The 26,941-nt window shown below is 38.2% G+C and overlaps 3 protein-coding genes across 3 annotated transcripts in view; 1 reads left to right on the top strand and 2 right to left on the bottom strand.

The window, feature by feature from the left end:
• Window positions 1-377: 377 nt before the first annotated feature.
• LOC114299054 (AAA-ATPase At2g46620) lies at window positions 378-2,385 on the bottom strand. The gene has a single exon (XM_028243722.2). The coding sequence runs from the start codon at window positions 2,061-2,063 to the stop codon at window positions 606-608; it is 1,458 nt and encodes a 485-aa protein (XP_028099523.2). The 5' UTR covers window positions 2,064-2,385; the 3' UTR covers window positions 378-605.
• A 4,060-nt stretch (window positions 2,386-6,445) lies between these two features.
• On the bottom strand, window positions 6,446-10,499 carry LOC114291041 (uncharacterized). The gene is made up of 3 exons (XM_082884931.1): window positions 9,980-10,499; window positions 8,808-9,932; window positions 6,446-8,592 (listed from the first exon to the last, which is right to left on the bottom strand). The coding sequence occupies exons 1-3, from the start codon at window positions 10,497-10,499 to the stop codon at window positions 6,446-6,448; spliced, it is 3,792 nt and encodes a 1,263-aa protein (XP_082741057.1).
• Window positions 10,500-22,330: 11,831 nt separating this feature from the next.
• LOC114294459 (L10-interacting MYB domain-containing protein) overlaps window positions 22,331-26,941 on the top strand; it is a 62,132-nt gene continuing 57,521 nt past the window's right edge. The window contains exons 1-3 of the mRNA XM_082882023.1: window positions 22,331-22,493; window positions 24,937-25,309; window positions 25,415-25,525. Of these exons, the coding sequence (XP_082738149.1) occupies window positions 25,142-25,309; window positions 25,415-25,525 (279 nt within the window). The 5' untranslated portion in view covers window positions 22,331-22,493; window positions 24,937-25,141. The remainder of the gene's footprint in view (window positions 22,494-24,936; window positions 25,310-25,414; window positions 25,526-26,941) is intronic.

Here is a 26,941-nt window from a genome sequence, read left to right as displayed (position 1 = left end):
ATTTCGAGCTGTTCGGGAGGGAGGAAAATTTCGGGAAAAAAATCATTTCTCGGGTGCAAATCCTTGGCATACAATAAAGAATAATTGTCAATCAAAACGATATGAACGGAAGATTAAAGAATATGAAAGCTTATCAATCAAAACGATATAAGAGGAAGATTAAAGAATATAAAGACTTATTTTAATAAGTTGGTTAAAAATTAATTTTTTAATTTTTTTTATCACATTACTTCTTTATTTTTTTACATTTTTTTTTTTTAAAATTAAAAATATTTTTTAACTAATTTATCAAAACAATCCAAAATTGTATTAATCCAAAGTTATATTAACGGCAAGCAATAACAGGTGTCATAACAAGAACTTTGTAATGAATGAAATTTTACGTACTCCAACCAACCATTTAGATTTTGAGTAAAAATAATACATATAACGACAATTGTTGATGAAAAACAATAGATATTTCATCTAATTTTTTTTACGGATTCTTAACTAAAATAATATTCCTGATACACTTGATATTTATTTCTAAATCTAAGAGTTGGAGATTCCTATGTGAAAATGGGTCGACTTACCCACGTTTTTTTTTTTTTTTTACCATCTCCTTGTCAAGTTTCTTGCTTCGAGTTCTCTTTCTCAACTGAATCCAAATCCATGGAGTCTTTCCTACCACTCCTCATCCTCAAAAGTCCATACAATTTCCTAAACTCTTTCATGGTGTGAACACCTTCCCGACAAAATATGGATCCGGGCTCACCACATTCTTCCACAAACCGACCCGAGGTGCTCTCACCCAACCGTTGCCCGACCCTACCCATCCCCCGACTTCCGTCACCGTTGGTTTGCAATGCACTAATGACACATTTTAAAGCCCGACTCGGTGAGGTCCGATTCGATATCATGATCTCCCCAATCTCAGCCGGACTCAAACTCGACCCGGTTTGAAACACCTCTTCGATTTGAGAAAAAAGCTTGTGTTCTTTAAGCCCTAAATGACTATTAGCCAAAGTTTTAAAAGCCGAGAAATCGCATAGAGGGAAGTGTATGTGCACATCAATTCTTCCGGGTCTTAGCACCGTCGGATCAATCCGATCTTTACCGTTCATCGTGAATACCATGACTCGTTCTTCGCCGCAACACGAGATAATCCCATCCATGAAATTCAAAATCCCAGACAAACTCACAGCCGTTGATTTCTCAGCCAAGTACCGATCGAGATCTTCGATCACGATCATCGACTTGTTCGTCGTCTGCAACAAGAGCATCTTCAGATCTGAATCGTTGATAACTTTCGATAAATCGATATCGTAGACATCGTAGCAGAGGAACTTTGCCATTCCGGCGATGAAACTGGATTTTCCCGTACCGGAGGGACCGTAGAGGAGGTAACTCCGCTTCCAGACTCGGCCTAGTCGGTGATAGTACTGCTTCGATTTGAGGAACGATTCGAGATCCGATTTGATCTTGTTCTTGAGATCCGAATCCATCGCAACCGTCTCGATCGTCGATGGATGCGTGAACGGAATCGATCTCCACCGTCCGTTCCTCTCCGGTTCATCCCCAGCGTTTATGTACAGTTTCACCTCCTTCCTTCTCTGCTCAATCTCATCGAACATAGCGTGAACATGCTGCAAGTACGGACGAAGAATCTTCCTCTTGTCGCTCCTCCTGATCTTCAAAACCAAAGCTCTCGATCTCGAACCTCTCTCGCAACTCCAATACACTCTGGCGCTGAGAAATGTATCAACAACAATCTGATTCGGATCGATAAATAGATTGATTTCGTTCGATTTGTTACCTGAAAAAAGGTTCGCGAAATCGGAGTCTTCAATCGAAGATAGAGAATTCAAGTAAGCGAATACTCTTCTATAGAGTTGATTTTCCTGCATGAGTTCGTTGAATTGGGGAACTTTGTAGAACTGGTAAACATGAGACCTATCTTCGATCAATCGCCACCATTTTTTGAGAGTGTAGAGTATAGATGTTTTGTGTAGAAATCGGAGAAGTAGATAGGAGACAGTGATGATCAAACCCAATAGTAGAATTGGGTTTGAAGAAAGGAACATCTTTTTGGGGGGTTTGAAAAGAGGATTAGCTTTTTGATGGGTAGATAGAGATTGTTGATGATGATGATAGTGGTGGCGGAGGAAATCACGAGGGAAGTATAGAATTGAAGGATTGTATTTTTAATTTAAAGGCATAAATCAATAAATAAAATATTATTTCGAGTTTGTCATGCGACTATTTTAAATGATTGTGGGCTTGAAAGTTTGAAGACGGCGAATTTTTAACCGGTCAAAAAAAGAGAGACAAAGATTATTATCATTATTAAGGGAATTAAAAATACATATTCTAATATGAAAAATGATTTTTTTCCACAATTTCGTGCCCCCGAACAGTCCAAAAGAGAAGGGAAGAGAGAGAGAGAAAGAGAAGGGAAGAGAGAGAGAGAAAGAGAAGAGAGGGGTAGAGAAGGCAGGTCGTCTTAGCCCTCCACCCGATTATCGCAGCCCCGCCTCCGCCGTTACCTTCTCGCAGCCCCCGCCTCTGTCTCCGCCTCCACCCCTGCATTTGCCCCCTGCATCTGCCTGTGGCCCCCGCCCCCGCCTGCCGCCTCTGCCTCCGCCCCCCACAGCTGTCTTCTTCTTCCTCCTCCTTCTTCTTTTTTCTTCTTCTTTCCTGATTAAAAAAAAAAAAAAAAAAATTCAAATGACGAAACAACATCGTTTTTGGATTCGAGGGATTCGGGGGCAGCTCTTTTCGAGCTACGTAGCACAACTCGTTCCTTTGAAGGGAGATTTATTAAGAAATTCCATTCTAATTATTTATATCTCAATTAGTTGTAATTTAATAAATTCTATTATTTAGATATTTAGGTTTTGTTTACGAATATGTTATTTTAATAATTTTTTATTAAAAGATATGTATAAAAATGAAGAGAATAATGTGACAACTTGTAATAACTTTTGACTAAAATTAAAAGTTACTAAATAAGGCCTTAATCTACTAAATTTTAATTTTCATATTTAAAATATTTTATACTTAGCAACTTGATGATGTGAATATTCATATTTAATAATGTGGGTATATACATTGATAGTATGAATGTTTACATTATGGAATATTCACACTGTCAATATGAATATTATTATTAGGGCTATTTTGATAATTATGTCACTCATAAAACTTATTAAAATATAAGAAAATAATTTGAATTAAGTGAAACATAAGTAAATAGAGAGGAATTATTGAATAAATGCCTCCCGTTTGGAATATAAATTACTCCCATAATTTTGAAAATTAAATTACACTCCATTAAATTTCTAATCACATAAAAGATGGGTCGTTTTATTAATATAAGTTATTAAGTTACTTAATAATTTCTAATACTATTATAAATAAATTTCAATTAGTAATTCTAATAATTTTATTATTACATGAGAGAATAGTTAGGAATTTTATTATTTCTATAAATTCTATTAGGGGTTTTTTAAGATATTCTAAATAAGTACACTTTTTGATTTTTTAGAAAATATAAGTTGGGTTTGAAGTGATGTGACAGAGAGCTGATGTGACTTAAATAAGATGATGTGACTTAAATAGGATAGTTACTTTTTGACTTTTTAACTTTTTTTAAAGATGCCAAACTTAACCTAAATAAAAAATTCTGACAGTAGATATTTATAATTTTTAAAATTATAATAAATAATCTATATTTTAAATAAATTCTATGAGGAATGTTATTAATATTATTATTATTTGTTTGGCACACTACATATTGATGTTCAAGCTGTGAATGTGTGATACCCCAAAAAAAAAAAAAAAACAACTAGATTTGGAGTATCACTCGTCTGGTTTGTGATTTCACAAAAAACTAAAATGTCACATTATATATATTAATTAATTTTTTTTATAATTGCATATTTAACTGAAAAAATTATTCTAAACACGTTAATTTCTTTCACCTTATAAAAATAAAATAAAAAGAGAGAGTTTGTTTGGTATTCCTTAAATAAGTACACTTGTTCAGATGAATACACTTATTTAGGTCATATTATCTCTCTATTTTTCTGCATATTTTTGATAAAAAAATAAAAAATACACTTATTTAGATCATTCCAAACAACCCTAAAAAAATACAATCTCATAAAAAAAACCAAAAGGATTCAATTATAATGATAAAATATAAAACATAACCTTTTCCACCTCATAAAAAAAAATAATAATATGGACACTAGAAATAAAACCTATACGTAAGTAGAAATATTTAAACTACTGACGTTGTAATGAGTTAATGGAGTTCTAGCCAATCAGGTTAGTTGAGATTAAGGAGTCGTTCGAGATGTCCTAAATAAGTGCACTTTTTAAATTTTTAGACTAAAAAGTTAAGAGAAAAAGGATAGTTGTTTATGATAACTTTTTGACTTTTTACAAAAAAATGTGTATTAAAATATTGTATAAAATAAAAAAATTACCATTTTACCCCTATGCCCTATGCATAGTGACCGTGAATATTGAAGGAAGCAATTCGAAATGCTTTGAATTGTGTATGGAGCAGACATGCTTCAGATTTATATATAGGATGAGGCTTTCTTTTAGTCTTTCATTGGACTGGAGGGGCTTACAACGAGTCCCATTTCAATAATCCGAACCGTTTGATATGTAAAACTCGTCAAATACTATATTTCTGTAAAAAATTACGTTGATAAGATATAGATAACTATGTGATCAAATCAGTTTTGTATAAAAAAAAATGGACGATTAAAAATAAATAGCTGAAAAAAATCTGATTTGATCATATAACTATCGATATCCGATCAATGTGATTTTTAATAGACATATAGTAATCAACGAGTTGTACACATTGAACGGTTCTGATTATTAAAACGGGACTTGTAGTGGGCCCCCACGGGCCGAACATCAACCTTTTTTTGTAAATTTTTTTGTGCAACCGATTAGGTAATTTGCAAAATCTGGTTCAGACCCAAGCATCACGTCAATGACTTTTTTGGTTGTATTTTTTTGTGTAATTTTTTTTTTTATATATTTTTGTTGGTGAATGGTGATAACTTTTTATTTTTTTTGTCTTTTCTAGGCTATGCGAACCAACCCTAAGTGTTATGAGAAAATAACAAGCCAAAACACAAAATCAAAAACAAAACAAACATACACACCCAAAAAATAAAAAATAAAAAATAAAGAATAGTAAAACGATGGCATATTAAACTTGCAAAAGTCCCCAATTAGGGGTGTAAATTTGGCCTAGCCCGTTCCACCTGGACTCGAGCTCGAGTCGGCTCATGTCGGGCCGTGGGGGCTCCTGCCAAAAGTCGAGTTGGACTGGGCCGACTCATAGACCAAAAAATTATTCAGGTCTTGGGCAGGCTTCGGTCTAAGCTCAAGACTGGGCAGGCTTGAACATTCTTTTTATTTTCTTTTTATTTTGTCCACCAAAATTTTATTCTTTTCCACTAAAAATTACATTGGCCTTGGATGAGCTAGGCAGGCCAAGCTTTTGAGTGGGCCTTGAGCGGGTCGATGGGCTGGGCCATGGGTCGGGGCCACGAGCCTGGCCAGGCTTCAAAATGATGGTCCAAGCACAGACATAGGATCCTAGGCTGGGCTCAGGCCTAACTAGGTTGGGTTCGGACCGTCCATAGGCTGCAGGCCATTTTCACACCCCTCTCGCCAACCCTCCAAACACATCCATTAACATACCTAAAATGTATTAAGTGAAGTACCAATAAATCTCAAAATCTACTATTGTAAATTGTTTAGTTTTTCTTTTTTTTCTTAGGAACCTAAAGGTCACATTAAAGTGAAAATTAAACAAAAGGATAGTTACTTACATATTTTGGTTTAATTAGGAATAAAAGTGAGTTTCTCCAAATAGAAAATTACACATTTTAGCAATCCACACTATAGAGGTTTTGAATTTTCTCTCATTTTAGAACAAATCCCACATTACGGAAAAAAAAAATGTAACACTCCAATATAACACTTCAATAATGTAACACTTCAATGTAATACATTAAAAAATTCATTGGTATACTTTTCCCGAACGAACAACGTAACACTCCAAAAAAACTGCTTAGTATACTTTTTTTAAAATGTAACACTCTAATATAATACATAAAAAAAACTCCGTATTTTACTTTTTTCAAATGTAACACTCCAATCAATGTAATCACAAACGTAACACTCCAATTGAACATACTCTAATGTAACACACAAAAATACTAAAAAATTTCTTAGTGAACTTTTTTCAAACGCAACACTCACATTTTAAAAGTTACTAAGGAATTCTTGTACTCCTTTTGAAATGGTGTGAAGAATCTCACATCCTTTTTTTGAAATGATACATTGGAGTGTTACGTTTGAAAAAAGTATACTAAGTAAATTTTTTGTGTGTTACATTGGAATGTTTTTTTTTAGAGAGAATAAGCAATTACACAGAAGAAGACGCCTCAGACATCACCAACGCCATTAAAGAGGACGGAACCTCCTCCATCCAAATACGTGGCGACTCAAAATCAAAGGCTAGCCTACTTAAACAATGAGCCACCGAATTGCCATCTCGACAAACATGCGAAACTTCTGAAGAAATGAACCTCACCAGGAGCGCTTGAGCCACACCTACAAAATGACCATAGCAAGATAAGTTATCCGCCTTACCTTGAATAGCAGCCACCACATTTTGAGAATCACCTTCCAGATGAATATGTCCCAATCCCAAATCACAACCCAATTGAAGAGCTTTTATCGCACCCATAGCTTCCACACAATCAACATCCTCCATATACTGGATCCGCTCAACCATAGACGCAATGACTTCCCCATGACAGTCCCGAATAATAATGCCAACACCAGCACTGGCATGGGCCGTCCTAACAGAGCCGTCAAAATTCAGTTTGAAGACACCCTCACGTGGCGCAACCCACCTTCGCATCCGAACCTGGGTAGGAGGAAGATGGCCACGCTCTTGTGCTTGAACATATTCAGAAACATAATTCACCGCGAAAGAAACAACTTCCTCCACAGTCCTTGATTTATTGCCAAACAGAATGGAGTTTCTATTATTCCAAATGCACCAACAAATAGCAATAAATAATTGCATGGGTTCTGGACCATTTGTGGCCATGAGTTGGCAGACCCACTCAAAACAATTGTTAACAGGATTAGATTTGATAATCAAATTAAGTGAGCTCGATCTCCACACTTGCATGGCAAATCCACAGTTGTGAAAACAATGGCAAACCGTTTCAATCTCCACTCCACACCCAGGACATAAGTCCATATTGACAATATGACGTTGCCGCAGATTGGCCCTTACCGCTAACAACCCGAGGCACATTTTCCAGCCAAAAATCTTAAGTTTGGTCGGTAAATTAAGCTGCCAAAGACCTCGCCAGAATTGCCTCTGCGACTGCCCAATATTGGAGGTATCACCGTGGCCATCCACAGATGCCATATCCTTACATAAATGATATGCCGATCGAACCGAAAACTCACCATTTCGGGTAAAATGCCAGACCAATTTATCTGAAGGTAACGTGGGACAAAGAGGAATGCATCGGATAGCCTCCACATCCATGCCCAAAAAATTTTGCCTAAGTATCTCATCATGCCATGCTCCCTTCTCAGAATCAATTAAATCACAAACCCGCGCATCATCCGAAAGATTCGAAGGTGGCAAAATTACCTTAAAAGAATGAGGCCGTGGAACCCATTTATCATACTTAACCGAGATGCTTGCACCATTTCCAACACGCCATCGAAGCCCAGCATTTAATAGGCTTCGAGATCCGACTATGCTCCTCCAAGTGAATGATGGATTGCTCCCGACCAAAGCATCAAGAAATGAAGTTTGTGGAAAGTACCTAGCCTTAAAGATCCGCGTAACCAAAGATTGAGGCCGTTGCAGTAATCGCCAACACTGTTTGGCCAACAAAGCTGAATTGAAGTGTTGAAGGCACCGGAATCCCATACCACCCCGTAATTTAGATTTACACAATTGTTTCCAGCTAGTCCAATGAATTTTACGGGTTTCCTCTTTTTGTCCCCACCAAAAATTGCACACCATAGACTCAATTTCATGGCACACTCCATTTGGGAGACGAAAGCAGGACATAATATAAGTGAGTATGGCTTGAGCAACAGACTTAATGAGGACCTCTCTACCCGCCACCGTTAAAAATTTTTCCTTCCAACCATTTAAACGAGACCATACGCGCTCCTTGACAAACCCCAAAACAGCGCGCTTTGAATGCCCCACACGATATGGTAATCCCAAATACTTCCCATACGGCGCCAATGACCCCACCCCAAGAATAGATGTCACCACTCGCTGAGTAACCAAGTCCGTATTTTTACTAAAGCAAACCGCCGATTTTTGAAAATTAACTTTTTGCCTCGATGCTTGCTCATATTTGTGGAGAATCTCTCTCAAAACAACTGCCTCTCCTTCCTTAGCAACCGCAAATAGAAGACTATCATCGGCAAAAAATAAATGTGACAAGCGTGGACTACCCCGGCAAATTGAAATTCCGGACAACCGGTTAGCTGCCATGGCATGGTCAAGAAGTGCCGACATTCCTTTCGCACAAATAGTAAACAAATAAGGCGAAAGCGGATCCCCTTGGCGGATGCCCCTTGTTGGTAAAACATGCTAGAAGGCTTTCCATTAACAAGCACGGAAAATGATACAGTGGACACACAATTCATAATTAGTTGCACAAATCGTTGCGGAAATCCTAGCAGGAGCATCATTTGATTAATAAATGGCCATTCCACTCGGTCATAGGCTTTACTCATGTCAAGTTTTAACGCCATGCAACCATCCTTTCCGGCCCTCTTATTCTTAAGAAAATGGAACACTTCAAATGCCACCAACGCATTATCAGTAATGAGACGGCCTGGAATAAACGCACTTTGAGTGTCGGAAATGACAGAAGGCAGCACCTCTTTAAGACGATTGGCCAGCATTTTTGCAATTATTTTATAAACAACATTACACAAGCTAATTGGCCGAAACTCTGGCATGAGCTTGGGATTCTTAATTTTAGGAATCAATACAATGAAAGTATGATTAATATGTGAAATTTCATCAACCCCATTCAACACCCCAAGCACAGCAGAAATCACACTAGGACCCACCACAGGCCAAAATTTTTGAAAGAATAAAGCAGGCTTACCATCGGGCCCGGGAGCCTTTGTTGGGTGCATTTGGAACAGCGCATGGTGGAGCTCGACTTCAGAAAATGGTCTACTCAAATGAGATGCACTGTGATCGGGAACTCTCGCCTGAATCAACTGCAATACTGGCCCCATGTTCAGTCCCTCACCCGCCGAAAATAATTCCTGAAAATAATTCACAAAATTGTCCTCCACCACTCTTTGATCCTCCTGCCAAATGCCATTAGGATCAACAATGCCATCAATTTTCTTCTTCTTATGACGTTGGGTGGCCTTGGAGTGAAAGAACGAAGTATTGCGGTCCCCATCCTTAAGCCAATTAGCCCTAGCACGTTGACCCCAAAAAATAGATTCTCGTTCCAAAATCTCATCAATATCACTACGTAGCTTATCCATGTCTGCAACATCGTTCGGAGAATTGGAACTGTGCGTAAGTAACCACTGTAATTGCTCGGTTTTCTCCTTCAACTGTCGCTTGACACACCCAAAAACATTACGATCCCACCGACGCAGCGAAGAACTTACACTTGTAATATTAGAGACCAAATTCCGAACATCCGCATTAGAAGAAGACAGCCAATTATCGGCAACTATTTGCTCACAACTTGCATGCCGTAGCCACATAGCTTCGAACCGATACATGTGATGGTCACTAGCAGTAGGTTGACGTTTATCTTTAGCCCCACAAATGTCAACACAGATCGTAGGTGATCCGAGGATGTGCACGCTATAGGATAAACCTTTGCATGTGGAAACAAGAGTTGCCAAGCATCATTAGCAAACCCACGGTCCAATCGCTCCCGAACCAAAGCGTTGCCACCACGGTTATTGGAACAAGTGAAAATTGGCCCAACAAAACCCAGATCAGCCAGGTGTGCATCTGTGATCACATTCCGAAAATGTTCCATTTGGGATGGCGTACGCCCCATGCCACCACACTTCTCGCGGCTAAACAAAATTTCATTGAAATCTCCCGCACAAAGCCAAGGTATTTGGAAGCATGTTGCTAGTCTACGCAATAATGCCCAAGAATTTTTCCGTTGTGCCATTTCCGGGTGTCCGTAAAATCCCGTAAATCTCCAAGGTTGTTCCCCTAAACCAGCTTCTACAAATACATCAATATGACCAATCGAATAACTTTTCACACTAACCTGGATACCTGCTGGCCATAACAAAGCAAGTCCGCCCGCAAGTCCAACTCGGTTAACATAAAAACCACCACAAAAGCCCAGTTTTTGCCGGATCCCATCCATACGCTTCGAATCGAGCTTGGTCTCCATGAGAAAAACCAGCCCAGGAACTTCCATCTTCAGTAGATACTGAAGAGATCGAACTGACCGTGGGTTCCCAAGCCCGCGGCAGTTCCAACATACCACATTCATTGGGATCGGCGGGGCTGAAATTCAGCCTCCACCGTTGGAATAATTTTATGTGGGTTGATGGCATCACCCCCATACACACACACATTTGGAATAATTTTATGTGGGTTGATGGCATCACCCCCATGCACACACAATCGTTTCCCATCCTTCACATCCACGGTTTCCTCATTCAGGTTCCCATCTTGTATTGCTACCTCCTCAAGCACTCTCTTGGATCCCGTAACAGGGTTGTGAACCGTATTGGAGTCCATATGCTGACGGGCCACCCATTTCCATTTCTTTTTGGGTAACACTGCTTCACGCCGTGGGCTATCCTCAACCTCCATCAGAATAATAGGATCTAGGGAAGGCATCTGGGCCGTCAAACCTGACTCAGTTACCGGGGGCGTAGTCCCATCTAGGCCCAAACTGGATTGCTTAGATTGAGGCCCTATCCCTTCTTTTGCATTAGCCTCCCGCCCATTCAAAGATTCAAAATTAGTAGACGTGGGTGAATATGTGGTACTGCCCGAGATTGTAGCCACATGTATGGCATTTCCTTTACCAACACCATCAATCGCGGGACTCAGAGATTCTCCACTGAGTAGTTTCCTATCCTGACGCCGGTCGTCTCCCACAGCCACCGGAGCACAAGTTGGCGAAACACTCTGTGGTGCACCCACCTCTAGATTCACCTGTTTAGAATTCATCCGCATCGGTGTCCCCTGCTCACTAGGGGGCCTCCTCCCTACTCCTCGGTCAATCGAACCGTTGCGACGAGGCCCGTTGCTTTTGAAGGTATCCATCCTCAACCATGCCCCATATTGCAAAGCATCAACCCGAGTGCCATCGGCAGAGGAGAGTTTAGCATCACACTCCCGGTCGCTGTGGCCGAGCCTTCCGCAAAAATAGCAATAGATCGGGAGGCGCTCATATTTGAAATCCACCCAGATAGGGTCGGCAGCGGACAAAGCCAATTTCATCCCCTGTCTTAGGGGCTTTCGAACATCAATGGCCACTCGAATTCGCATTGTTCGGCCCCATGCAATGCCCCCATCTTCATAATCCATATCGAGGAATTGGCCAACAGAATTGCCAACTATTTGCCCAACCTCTTTATTCATCAGAATTAGAGGAAGATTGCAAACATGCACCCAGAGTTGCACACATGTCAATTGAATATCAGATGGTTGAACATTTGGATCCATCTCGCCCAGCATGAGAAGGTGCTTATCAAATGTCCAAGGGCCGTTCAGTAATACTCTCCGTTTATCCACAGCATGACCAAACACGAACACAAACAGGTTGTCACCAATGACGCGTACCTGCATTCCTTTAGTGGGTTGCCACACCGATAGCATAGTACTCTTCATGGCTTCAACATTAAACGGCCTACGCGTGAGCAGCTTGCCAACAAGGCACATATCCGATTTGCCCATCATCAAGCTTGTAGAGTCCCCCCCAATCCTCACAACTGCGTCCTCCTCCGAAGTGAGAGATAGCGTACGAGTAAGGTCGATAAGAGAATCAGCCATCGTTGCACAACCACCTCCGCCAACCTTCTAACCCAAGAAAAAACTTGCAAAATGTAAGAAAAACCTCCACTATAGAGAGAGAGAGGACCATACCTCCACTAGAGAGAGGACTTACATTGGAATGTTACACCAAGGATTTTTTTTGGTATTATATTAGAGTGTTACGTTTAGGAAAAGTACACTAATAATTTTTTTTTGCAATGTTAGATTGGAGTGTTACAGTTTGAAATTATACATTTGCCCAAAGCTTAAGAAGTTTTTGTACTCATTTTGAAATGTTTGAAGAATCCCACATCATTTTGAAATGTTTGAAGAATCTCATATTTTAAATTATTTTTGTACTCCTTTTAAAATGTTTTCCAAATAAAAAAGATTTCCATATAAAAGTTCATCCAAAATTTGATTATCATTGATTGTGTATCTTACCTTCCTAGAACAAAAGAAAAACAGAGAAGAAAACATAATAGAAATAATGCTATAACTGTAAATTTAATTTTTAAATAACATATTAAATCTATCTTTCTAAAATCAATGGGACTAATTTGTCTATAAAAAAATCTTTACGACTATATGGATCACCATTCCTTAAGATGGAATTTATAGGTAAATTTTTCAAAGGTATTTTATATTTCAATCTAATAAAGAAATTTATTTGCAATTTATGCAATAACTAGTGGTAAGTCATGCTATGCACGAGATGTAAAAAAATTAATAATATATTTTTATATAAAATAATATAAAAATAGTTAGATTTTTGTATGTAAATTATGCAAACAAAAAAAATTAAAACTCATAATTTTACCACAATTTATATATCAATTTTTAATTTGTCACAAATTTAGTAATGTAACTTTTAACCCCTTACTAAAATTACAAACTTGGGTGAGCTCAACCCAAGTAACTCAAGTTGAGCATGAAATTTGGGTAACACGGTTTTTAATTCGACGAGGACCTATACAAAAATTCAAAAATTAAAATTAAATTTTAGTGGATTTGGATAGAGATACCACATAACTTGAGCAACCTGAAACAAAATTATATATATAAATATATAAATTTGTATGAGCAAGAAATAATGTTCTCGTATAATCCTGTTGATCAAGTCTGCGCTCCTCCAAACGCCATCGCTTTACCCCCTGAAAATACAAACGTGAGCTAGCCGGTGGGTGTATGCCGGATACCTCTTCGATGCCTAAGTCAGCAAAATAGACAAATAGATAAAAGCTCTGTGTATTCGAGAATCAAAGTTGCGTTACCTCTCTACAGGTTCTGTTGTGAGCTTTTATGGTTTTTTCCTGGCACAATCCTAGTAGGACTCTTATTTCTCCATGTAGAGTCCTCATAGGAATCACACTCCTAAAAGATAATGCTTATCCTTCAACACCCCCCTCACTGCTTAAACCAGGTGAGATGGTTTTACCACGATTGGATGATAGTACAACCGAGTTTACACTTGCCCTTTGTCGTACTTAATCCAACGTCTTCACTTGCAACTCATAGCTCGGCTCTTGTTCTCTCATACCTCGGTTTTGTCCATTGAGACCGAGTTATCTACAGCAAGTTCTGACTGCGCTAACTAGAGCAAGGTCCATCGTAAGAAGCCATAATACCTCGGTTTCAAACACCGGCCGAGCTAATTACCACTCCGACCGGGGTGACCGAGCTAACTACAAAGCCCTTTTTGGACCGAGCTAACTACAAGGCCCTTTTACTCAGTCATTTTTACTGCGGCCCACAGAACGGCCCATTACCACGCTTTGGCCTAGCTCGGCCCTAATGCACATAAAAACTCCCTCTCAATTGCCCCTTAATTCCATCTGTGTAGCATGATTAGGTTTACCTTTTACCAGCCGAACTAAAATTTTAGCCTTTCAACCGGGCTAGATTGTCACCGGGCTATCGATTTGCTCGGTCAAAAAATGTCTCTTCAATCACGCTGTGTTTCTAAATCGCTTGATATTCCTATAAACACGTGGCAAGCCCCTATTGGTTGAGTACAACTGTTGACGCCGACTTCGTATCTTGCAAATTTTGAACAGTCTCGCCTTTTTCACTCTCTTTACACAAAAACCACACGTTTTGAACCAACCACTTCTACTATTCATCTTCTCTCTCTCATTCGTTTGAGCCTCCATTTTTGTAGCCACAGCATCTGCAAATCCTGCGTTCTCATCACCATCTTCGTGGTTTCTGATCTACGTCATCCTGTCTTCAAACCGTAAGTAGCTCAATCCTCTATTTCTTTCCATTCATTCTGTGAATATACATAATATAGATACATATATACTCATATTTGTCACAAAACATATTATGTGTAAACATGTTATGCGTAAGAACAGATAGTACCAACAACCAAACCCCCAAACCATAGGTTCGTGTTTAAAAGCACACCCTCTGGATTAAAAAATCATAAAGTTTGAATCTAGAATCGTGGTGTGACCGGGCTAAAAACCTGTTTGGGCAACTCAAGGCTTAGGTTCAACCGAACTAGGGAACCTTCTAGGTGTGCACCCAGCCAAACTAGATGACTTCCCCAACAACCGAACCAAAACTTCATGCCAAACTAGATAACTCTTCAAATGACCGAACTAAAACTTCATGCCAAACTTTTAGTTTCATTTAGCCAAGCTAAAATCCTTTGCAACAACCGAACTAAGAACAGATAGTATTCCTCATAGCCGAGCTAGGCTTATACTTATTTTGCCTTTGTACTTAGCACGGTCCAACGATCTGTGCTTAACACTTTTCCTTTTCACTTTGCAGACTGACTTAGGTTGCCCAGGCACTCCTTTGAACGCTTCGACCGAGATACTCAACACCTTCTTAACACCGAGCTAATTTATACCTAATTTAAGTCCACATGGGTAAATATAGATTCTTAGTAAACTCCCCAGGGGCTATGGCTGAGTTTCGAAGGGACTACAACATCCCTGATGATGTTCATCTTAGTTTAGCCAAACTAGACACCACTCCCTGAGAAAAATCGGGCTTCGTTCCTTTCATCCTCCTTTTTATTGTAGAAACCGGACTCCTATTCCCTATACAGCCTCTTCTTTGTGAATTCCTCAGACAAACAAGACTTTGCCCTACCCAGCTCTCCACAAATTCGTACAGAATAATAAACGGCATCGCTGAACTAAATCACCGCCTTGGCCTGAACCTCGGTTTAGCCGAGCTATTCCACTAATACTTCCTTGGCCAGAATGAAGACGACTGGGTATATTATTTAAGAATAAGACGCCGCTAAGAAAAAATAATAAAGAACACCCCAAACAAAGACGTAAATAATGATGATTTTTTCTAGGTTTCTGGTAGCTTTGAGCACCAGGAAACCCAAATACCAGGAGACCGCATCAACTGGAACAAAGGAGTAGTCGGTATAATTACCTCAGCTTAGTTTTATGCCTTCTTTACTCTGTCTATAAGTTTGGCACCGTGCTAACCGTTGGCTTTTTTCCTTATGCAGATTTGGACCATCTAAAGTCGCAGTATAGTTATCCCAACCTAGACGCATTCCGCGCCGCACTAAGATATCGCGATCGAGGTTGGGTCGAGCTACTCAACTTTGAGCCGACATACAGATACAGTAGTAGAAGGAAGACCAGGGTAACAGATTTTCTTCTGGAACCCTATTCGGAACCTGATCCAACCCTTCCACAAATCAACCTTATCTCATTGACTGCAGAATAAGAAATGGCCAAAAAGAGAGCAGTAAGAGCCCTCATCACCGAAACAAATCAGGCCGAGGTACCACAAGTCGGCCAGACACAAGAGGCCGTGGTAGCCCTTCCAACCGCTCAGCCGTCCTCGTCTCGGCCAAGCAAGCGTGCTCGGACTTCCACCACCGAGCCCCGCCTTGTCGACGAAGATGAATCCGTGCTTTCCCAAACCATGCCATCGAGCCCACAGCCTGAGCGTTCTGACCGGGCTAGCTCCTCTGAGTGGACCCCAAAGTTATCATACTGGAACCGAGCCATTCGAGACACCGATTCAGTGGTGGCAGACAAAGACCATACGCTTGCCTTCAACCTAGCTAAGAGTGTGTGCTTGCCCTCTGACATGGAACACAACGATCATCTCACCAAGCTGAAAGCCATCCGCTCGGCCACCAAATCGATGGTGTTGGTGAGCATTTTTTCTTTGTTTCCCAATTTTGGACATCTGTTTGCTCGGTTTTCACTCAAAATTGCTTACTGCCTTCGTGCAGGCCATGCAGAAGAACCATATTGCACACAAGCTTATGCTGGAGCTGTGCAAGACGACAAGGTTGGCCGTGGCTGAGGCTGATAGCAAGACAGTCGAGCTAAGCGGAACTAAACAAAAAATGGCCGAGCTTCAATTAGAAGTCGCCCGACTCACCGAGCTAGTAGATTCAGCGAAGGCAGACAAACAAAAGGCCTTGACCGAGCTGAAGGACCGTTATCTGCGCAAGCTTGCTAAAGTCGAGAAGAAGAAGAACGCTGAGATAACGGAGCTTGAGAAGAAGATGGAAGACGCGGAAGACCGCGGTTACAAAGAAGGTGAAGCCATCTTATCCTGCGGTGCAAAGCTGCTAAGGATATATTCTTCAAATATGGATGGAAGGCAGCCGTGGCGCAGCTCGGTCATGGCCAAGAGACCGAGGTCTTCCTGAACCCTCCTCCACATTTCATACCGAGCTACATAGCGGAGTATGTCAACGCCATTTAACAAAATTTTCTTCAAGTTGAGAAAGAAGAAGCATCAGAGCCCAACAATGCCCCGGTCGTTGCCAATGATCCCGCTGTTCAGTCAGCTCGGGTGGAGCCTCTGGTGAAAGACATGGATGAAAATGTGACCGAGCTACCTGCTGAAACTAGGCTTCGAGTTGATTTGGATGCGGATCTTGACGACCTTTTTGCGTGATCCTGTATTTTCTTCTTTTTACTTCTTTGGAAAGAATGTGTAACCGGGCTGAGGCCCCATCTTTTGTACCTTTGATTTGAACTTTCAATGAAATCTTCTTTTGTTCAACTGTTTGTTCGGTTAACTCTATGCTTGCGCTTCTTTTCTTACCATAAATGCATGAAGTATAACATTTTCTAGCCGAGATACCTATCTCGGTTTTAACCTTGTAATCGATTTTGCCATACCTGCCAACCTTTTCAGTCTAGATCCTTATCTGGCTGAAGAGTACTTAAAGTTGGTTATTCCAGCCAACCACTCTTCAGCCTAGATCCTTATCTCGACTAAAGAGTACTAAAAGTTGGTTATTCCAGCCAACTACTCTTCAACCTAGATCCTTATCTCGGCTGAAGAGTACTAAAAGTTAGTTATTCCAGCCAACCACTCTTCAACCTAGATCCTTATCTCAGCTGAAGGGTACTAAAAGTTGGTTATTCCGGCCAACTCTGATTTCCTTACCCCTAGCTTACTACAACTACTTTTACAGAAGAAAACAATTATGCTGAAAAGGAAACTACTTGTTTTGTTGAAAAAAGAAAAAACTACAAGCACGTTAAAGAAAAGCTAAAAATAAAATAGTTTGAGATTGGCAGTGTTCCATGGCCTGAGAATGGCCTTACTGTCTCTATCTTCCAAGTGGTATGCCCCTTTGCCTGCTAATCCAACCACTTTGTAAGGTCCTTCCCAATTAGGCCCTAACTTGCCATCTCCGGGTACCAGAGTATTTCCCATTACTTTGCGCAGCACCCAATCTCTAATCTTGAATTGCCTCGGATGTACTGTCTTGTTATATTTTCTGGATAACTCTTGCTGGTATGAGATGATGTGAACTAGTGCTCTTTCTCTTCTTTCTTCTGTAAGGTCGAGCTCCAATGCTATGGCTTCTCCATTTAAGTCTGGGTCAAAATTTTCACTTCTAATAGTGGGGAGGCCAACTCCCAGTGGGATTACTGCTTCCATGCCATAGGCCAAGGAAAAAGGTGTTTCTCCAATAGACCGCCGAGATGTGGTACGGTAAGCCCATAAAACATGAGGGAGTTCCTCAGCCCACTTGCCTTTTGCTTTCTTCAGCCTTTTCTTCAATCCATCTAAGACGACTTTGTTTGATGCTTCCGCCTGGCCATTTACTTGGGGATATGCTGGTGTAGAATTGTAGAATTCTATCTTGTACTCCTCACAAAAGCCTCTAAAAATTTTGCCATCGAACTGAGTGTCGTTGTCTGATATTAAAGCCTTGTGTATGCCGAATCGAGTGATGATATTCTGCCAGACGAACTTCTTCACGTCTTTCTCCTTTATTGATGCGAGTGCTTCTGCCTCCACCCACTTTGTGAAGTAGTTTGTTGCTGCAAGAAAGAACTTTCTATTGCCGGGTGCCATTGGAAGTGGTCCTACTTGTCAACCGTGTTAACTCTCGCCAAAGGCTTTTTGTCTGGTATCACTGTTGCGCCGGACTCTGCCTTGGTGCGCCCCTTATCTTCCTCTACCCTGATGTGTTGGTGCACTCTCTCCATTAAGGCTTCTATAGTAAGGGGCGGCGTCATTGTCATTGAATCCCTCAACTTATTGCCAGCCGGCAAACCTCGTTTGTACTGTGCGATAGCTAGGTTTGTAAGGCAATCTCCAATCTGATTAAAAGTCTCCCAATACTGGTTATTGTAAGACCTCAATGTTTCTTTCTCGCCCATGTCTATGGAGAGAAGTTGGTCAATCTCCACTGGTGTCTTGGTGTTCGTTCTGAATCTGGTCACAAATGTCTCCGCTAGTTGCGCCCACGAAGCTATGCTACCTTCTGGCTACCTTTCAAACAACGTTAAACCTAGGTCACCAAGGCTGGAAAGAAACATGATACACATTAGAGCCTCATTTCGCCGATACACGGCCATAACCTGGTAAAAGTGGCTCAAGTGTATGTAGGGGTCCGACTTCCCCTCATAAGTAGTGAATTTGGGCTGGTGGAAGCCTGAGGGTAATGGTGCATTCTCTATTGTCGGAATGAACGGTGAGCTCTGCAACCTTGCTAACGCTTTGTCTGCTGCTTCATAAGCAAGGCGTGGCTCTGGAATTCCAACCTCGACACTTCCATGTGTTCTAGGAGCCAATCGTTGTAGTGCAGAGACTCTACGGGGGTCGCGAGCCTGAGTGTCTTCTCTCCTTCGAGTCCTTTCAGTCCTCATTCTCTCAGGCCTGGAGTAGCGTGTCCTGGAAGTCTTTGATTGTGTATCGCCCGACCTGAGGTTTCTTCTTTCAGTTTGTGATAGTGTGACTTGTCTGTCACGATCTTCTAAGTGGCAAGAGTGTGTGTTGCCTTTGCGCCCCTCTTTTGCTGCCACCCCTTTGCCTTTTATCTGGCTCTTCATAGACTCTATAACAGCCGCCATTCTTCTTATTACTTCGTCTTACTCCCTTACGCGATCTTCGAGAACTTGAGGATCCATCTTCCGTCTCTGTCTATCAAGGCTTTGAGAGCGGTGTGGACTTGAGCCCCGTCTTTCTCTCGCTTCTCTCCGCGGATTCCTTCGCTGGGGATCTAATTCCGCTATGGGTGGGATAGAAGGTAAACCTTTGCACCTCCCACCCCTTTCTGGGGTTTTCCCATCTATAATAGATTAAGGCAAGTCTTCGTTATGCGCCATTGAAATCTATTGAAGAAAAACTCAATCAACAGGTTTGTTCTTTGATCTTTCCCACAGACTGCGCCAATTGTACGAGCAAGAAATAATGTTCTCGTATAATCATGTTGATCAAGTTTGCGCTCCTCCAAACGCCGTCGCTTTACCCCCTGAAAACACAAACGTAAGCTAGCCGGTAGGTGTGTGCCGGATACCTCTCCGATGCCTAAGTCAGCAAAATAGACAAATAGACAAAAGCTCTGTGTATTCGAGAATCAAAGTTGCGTTACCTCTCCACAGGTTCTGTTGTGAGCTTTTATGGTTTTTGCCTGGCACAATCGTAGTAGGACTCTTATTTCTTCATGTAGAGTCCTCCTAGGAATCACACTCCTGAAAGATAATGCTTATCCTTCAACACCCCCCTCACTGCTTAAACCAAGTGAGATGGTTTTACCACGGTTGGATGACAGTATAATCGAGCTTACACTTGCCCTTGTCATACTTAATCTAACGTCTTCACTTGCAACTCATAGCTTGGCTCTTGTTCTCTCGTACCTCGGTTTTGTCCATTGAGACGAGCTATCTACAGCAAGTTTTGATCGCGCTAACCAGAGCAAGGTCCACCGTAAGAAGCCATAATACCTCGGTTCCAAATACCGGCTGAGCTAATTACCACTCCGACCGGGGTGACCAAGCTAACTACAAGGCCCTTTTTGGACCGAGCTAACTACAAGGCCCTTTTACTCAGCCATTTTTACTGCGGTCCACAAAACGGCCCATTACCACGCTTTGGCCTAGCTCAGCCCTAATGCACATAAAAACTCTCTCTCAAAATTATATTCTAATTTATTTTTTAAATAATAAATCAATTGATTAAAAATTTAATATTAATAAACAAACACAAAAGCAATATGCTTAAGTTTTTCCAATAGATTTTTTTAAATATTTAAAAAGTATCCCTTTTAAAAAGATATCATCAAATAAATTGATATTAAAAATTTACTTTTTATAATTTAAATATAATTTTTTAGAAATTATGTTTAATTTAAAAATTAATATAAAATATTCAAATAGAATAAAAATAAATTTCTTACAAAATAAAAGTATTTGAATTACAAAATAGCAAGAAAAAAATTTAGAATAATATTCTCATTTGATTTGAAAATAATTCTAGATGAATAATAAATTATCGCCTATAACTTTTATTTTTTAATAAAAAAAGAAGTTTCATGAACCATCATTTTTAATAGAAAAATAAATGTTTCTTTCTATTTTGTTATAGCAAAAGTCACTTTTTAGCAATTTGAGCTAAAAATATTTTATTTTTTCATTTTAATTGACAATTGAGATTATTAAAAATATAAATAAAAAATTTCAGGATCCACTATGTTTGACAAGTACTAAAAATTTGACATTGGGATGTAATCCAATGGTCTAGTAGTCACACTTTTGGATGTGGTGAGTTGGAGATCAGGAGTTCAAGCTGATGGCGCAGTGGCGAACCCTTCAGTTGTAATCTAACTATATTAACATACAAACAATATCTTTGACCAAAAAAAATTAATAATAATAATAATTAATTATCACATTTAATCTCTATTTTTTTATTATAAAAAAAAAATTTCACCAACCATTACTTTTAATATGAAAAAAAAAAATTTCTATTTGATTGTAGCAAAAGTCACTGCTTAGCTATTTAAGTCAAAAATGTTTTTATTTTTTATTTTAATTAGTTTAATTGACAATTGAGATTAAAAAAAAAATTAACAGAATCCATCTTGTTTGGCAAGTGCTCTAAAAATCATTCATTTTCTTAATATTTTTTGTCTTTTGTTAAAAAAATTAATAAATTTGTATTAAAAAAATTCAAATTTCAAGTCCTTATAGTTTAGAATGATATAATTTTTTTTAATAAAATTTAAAATGAAAAAAGAAAAAAAATAAAAATAAAAACTTTTAATACCAATTAATAATTTTTTTTGAACACGTGTATTTAAAAAAAATTGTATTTAGACCAATAATAATATGACACATGTAAATATTGATCTCATTTTAATTGTAATATTATAATTTAAACAAGAATACATAATTTAGAGAATGAATATTAATCTCATTCCAATTATAGTAACATAATTTAAGAAAGAATCCAAATTAAAAAATTTATTTTAAGAATATAAAATTAATTTATAAACCAATTATATTGTGACACATATTAACAAAAATTAAACGAAATAAAAAAAATAAAAATAAAGAATTGTAACTTTCAACCTTAATAAGATGATAATATTTTACAATTGTAATAATTTGTAAATTTATGAATATAGATGTCATACCATAAATGACAATGGAAACTAGGAAATTTGCCATTTTAAGAAACTTAAAAGAAATCGCATTCTATGAAATATGATAAATACCCTTTCATGATTGGCCCATTGGGGGTGTTTGATAGAGCTTATAAGCTACTTATTTTATCTTTAACTTAATTTAAGCTAAAACGTTGTGTTTGGTTCAGCTTAACTTGACCAACTTATAGCTTAAATGAAGTTAATTTTCAATTTTTTTCAAAAGTTGATGAGAGGGTGCTTATTATTTTAGCTTAAGCGCACAATTGATATTTGAGGGGGGGAAATGACTTAAATGTCCCTCCCAAACTTCATTATTTACGAAAATGCCACTATATATACCGTTTGATGACTCTCTCTTGCCCTAACTCTCACCTTTCACACTCTCCTCTCCTTTTCCTCTCCTTTGGCGACCGAGAAGAAGCTCTATCAAATACGCACGAAAACAGTTGTCGACCTCTCTGATCACAGCAGATCGTGCTTGTAGAACAGTCGTCCCCCTGTTTTTCGTTTATCGAAGTTGAAAAGGTAAGATTTCATGACTGTGATACATGTATGGACATCGATTAGGGTTTTATTTTTGGTTATGTGAAATGGTGTCTTCTCACTCTCTCTCTCTCTCTCTCTCTCTCTCTCTCTCTCTGATTATGGTGAAATGTCCCTTTTCTTCATTCTGTGAATAGGGTTGAAGACGCCTCTGCCTCTTTTTCACTCTTTGATTAGGGTTGAAAACCCCCTTCTTAGTGCGATCTGTTATTTATTTATTTAATCGTTAAATGTTTTTCAATTTTGAGTTCAAAAAAGTTATATTCATTTCATGAGCTTCGTTAATAAATGTACTGGAGTAGGTGAAATTTGGGTTGCAATGTGAGTGATTAATTATGTTTGTGAAACTAAAAATCAGTGAAATTTGGGTTGCAATGTGAGTGCTTAATTGTTTCTGGTTGAGTTTATTTCTGTTCTTCTCTCTGATTGTCGAGTGACACAGTTATTTAGCTTTGTTTTGGGGGTATGTTGGATTGTAGAGTGAGTGATATAGTTCTTCTCGGATGAACTAGTTATTTTTGTCATCTCATTGTTTGATGGGTGATGAGGATTCTAAAAATGCCTTTATCTTTGGCATTTTTACTGTCAAAAACAAAAAGGAAGTTCAAATATATGAGAGGCATTGGATTATCTCAAACTTCTTAATGTTTAGGTTTGAATGTAAATCTTTGATGCTTAGGTCTTTATGTAAAGTGTATATGGACTTGCTTGGGTATGAGTTTCTTATTTTTTTTCTTCATGGTTTTGCTGAGAAGAATCTTCTAGAATTTGAACCCAGCTTGTGAGGTGGATATCATGATTCATTTTCAAATGGATGCTACAGTTGTAGAACAGTTTGGGTTTAATGTTCCTAAAATGTTTTATTTTTTGTAATATTATATTTTATTTTAATTTTACCTTTCTCCTTAAGACATGAACAAATAATTTCATAAATGTTTGAAAATCTTGTCTGGGTTGACAATTCATCCAAGCCAATTTACCATCCAAGCCAACAATGTAGTTCTGCATCATTAATGAAAAATGTGAAGGGCTTTGTTGCACACTGTTGGAAAGTCAATCTTGTAGTGAGAAAGTTTTAAAGATGAGATGTTACTGCTCATGATTTAATCCTTTGAAAACCAGTAACAATTGTTTAGGTGGCACCCCAAATAAGAAGCCAATTTGACATATCTCAATTATGTAACATATGTGCAGGCATGCCTACTCGTGTTTATGGATAATCTGGTGTGTTTTGCTTTTCTATTTGTTATACTTCTCTCAAAGTACATTTAAGTGTGAAAATGGAGAGCATGTTAGACGCCTGTTGACTTCTTGTTATTCAAATGTTTCATCTCTAGTAGTTGGAGCTCTCCTCTTTTTCCTTACTACATGCTTTGTATGTTCCTTGTGTGTATAATTTCTGTCACCACAAAAAGTATAACTTTTACTTTAGAGAATAGGGAAGAAAAAGTTTTGTAGAGCACAATGGTAAGCCTTAAATTCAAGCTTGTCACTAGACTAGACCAATCCCTTCATCTTTAGTTTTAGTTCAAAAAATATATAAGTTTCCTCTATGAAAAAGATTTCAAATGAAAAAAAATAAAAACAAAATAACATGTCTATAAATTGAAGAACCAATTGAAAATCTTGTCTGGTTGAATTGAATCTTTTAACTTTATTAGTTGATAATTTTATTACATAATTACAAATAACTCTCCCATTTGAAATGAGATCAGTGCACTTTAAATTTTTCGAGGAACAAATGGGTGCAAACAAATTGTCATTATGTTAAAAACATTTTATTCAATCAAAACTTCGTGGGTGCAATGTATTTACAATTAGCTTCCCAATGAGGATTTGGATTCAATTGTTCCTAATTAATGCAGAGGCATGTCATCCTCTAGTAACTATTATTCTAGTGGTGAGAGCTTTGACTTGAGGTATGAGGCTTTGAAATCTGATTGTGGGCTAAGAGCTGCCATAAGGGTTATCGAGTCTGACAAGCCATCTAAAGGGAGATTGTATTTCATTTGTGAGAAGAAAAATTATCAATTTTGGAGGTAGTGTACCCCAAAATCTGTGACGTTGGTAGAGAGGTTGAGGAACGAGAGAATGCTTGATCAAAATCAAAATATGGAGACTGTAGGACTAAAAGTGAAGAACCAAATGCTTGAGCAATCCAATGCTTTCATGAAACAACTTGTTGTGGGTCTGCTCAGGATTTGTATTGTTATGTCAGTTGCATTACTCTTCAAATGATGATAGGTGCCGTTTAGAGATACCCGGTGTTTTTGTGCTAATGTAGATACCATGAACTATTGTACTAAGCTTTGTACCTAATGAATGTTGACGTAGTTGCCATGCATGGTTCTTTTGTACTAATCTAGCTGTTGTAATGCAAGCACTGATGAATGAGTTTGTTTTAAATTTTTTTTTTCTTTCATAGAATGAGTACCCAAGAGGAAACATAATCTGAAAATAGGAAGAACAAGGGAAAATCAAGTCAAGTACCATCCGTTAAAGCTCATTGGGATGCAAAATCAAATGAAATTTTTATTAAGCTTTGTGTTGAGCAAGTGAAGGTTGGACATAGACCTGGTACATACTTAGATAGGGACGGGTGGGAAAATGTGCTAACTAAGTTTAAAAGTATGACTGGAAAAGCATACCAACGAATACAAATGAAAAATCATTGGGATGTGTTGAAAAAAGATTGGCTCTTATGGAATACTCTGTTAAGGGGTGAGACAGGCTTAGGCCATGATACATTGACTAGAGCTATATCTGCATCTGATGAGTGGTGGACCAAGAAATTAGAGGTACGTGAATTGCTTAATGTACATATTTTGTTTACTTTATCTCAATTAAATACACCAAATTTTGTTACTTGAAAATTGTTAAATTGTCCTTTGTAATTGTTGCAGAGGTATCCTGATGCTGCTAAATTCCGGTGTATGCCATTGCAATTCACTGAAGGCTTAGACATACTATTCTCAGATACAGCTGCTGTCACGACCCAACTCCAGGGACTTACGGTTGGAATCGCAACTAACTAACTTATTCTATTCGTAGCAAATTAAACTGCGCAAGCGGAAATAAAAATAATTAAACAAGAAATTACTCCATTTTACTATTTTAATAAGAGAAAATACATCTAGAGGGCTTTTATTATTTTATTATTCAGTGACCGGCCCCGAGTAGAATAAAAAAGGAGCAAAAAAATATTAAAAAAAAAAAGAAAAGAAAAGAAAGACAAAATAGTGGTTCAACATCAATCCTCGTGCGGGTTCCATTATGTGAGGTTAAGGGTTTCCCCTACATCTCGTCACCTAAAAAGGTAACAGCTATAAGCACACAGCAGAGTGAGAAATATTATGCCAAGAGTATAGGGAATACAAAATAACCATGGATGGTTAGTTAGGCCAAAACATTTACATAACTCAATTTGGTGAATAAATCATTAAAGTGGCAGAAACTGAAATACAGAAATTATATAAATAAATAACCATAACCATGGTACAGAACAGAGCAGAACAGAGGTCACAGAAGTGATAGTCGGAACAGAGGCCAATGAATCCATGACAAACAGAGGACCACAAAGTGGCCAAACAGAGGCCAATGGTTATTTAAATCCCCTAAGGCGTGGGACTCCCGTGGTGGTGCTTAAAAACATAATTGATTATAGGGTCACTGTCAAATATTCTTTAAAATTTAAACCAACATATCCATGGGTTTCATTTTAACAAATAGAGTTCAGAAATTAATCCACGTAACTGAAATATTAATATAATTTATAAAAAGTAACTTGTATTAATATAACTCATAAAATTTAACTTGTATAAAATAAATTATGGTAAGTCAAAACAAACGTAAAATATATTATGGTATCTCAAGGTATAATATAACTCACCTTAATATTGACCCTTAGTCTTACTCCACTATCGCAACCTTCCTACTATAAGTTCCTACTTCCAGCAACTTACGTGTCTCTCCCTCTCTCTTTTTTTTTTTTCCTTTTCTTTCCACAGAGTTTGATCAACTCATTCCTATTTATAGGGAGGTAAAAGCCTTCTGAGTCCAACACATGGCAGCTCAAATCCCTTCCCAGATTTTGATCATAAATCACATGGATTTATACTTATCTTAATAAATATTTAAGATAATTACACTTTGGCCCAATTTTCTAATATAACTATATAAATAAATTAATCCCTAATTAAATTACACTCTATCGTATACCAACAAAAAATTAATTATTTATTTTACTACTACACCCATTATTATTATTATTATTATTATTATTATTATTATTATTATTATTTATTTACTCTTACTTTTATATTTATTTATTTATTTACTATCTTTAACTTTAATTTGGCCAACTAGAATTATAATTCCATATTTCTGTTAATTTGGCCCTAAATAATAATCCCTAATTAATCTCATATTTG

The sequence above is a fragment of the Camellia sinensis genome, chromosome 8 (genome assembly GCF_055761805.1).
Source record: "Camellia sinensis isolate YWXY chromosome 8, ASM5576180v1, whole genome shotgun sequence".
NCBI lineage: Eukaryota > Viridiplantae > Streptophyta > Magnoliopsida > Ericales > Theaceae > Camellia > Camellia sinensis.
This window is presented reverse-complemented; position numbering and strand designations above follow the sequence as displayed.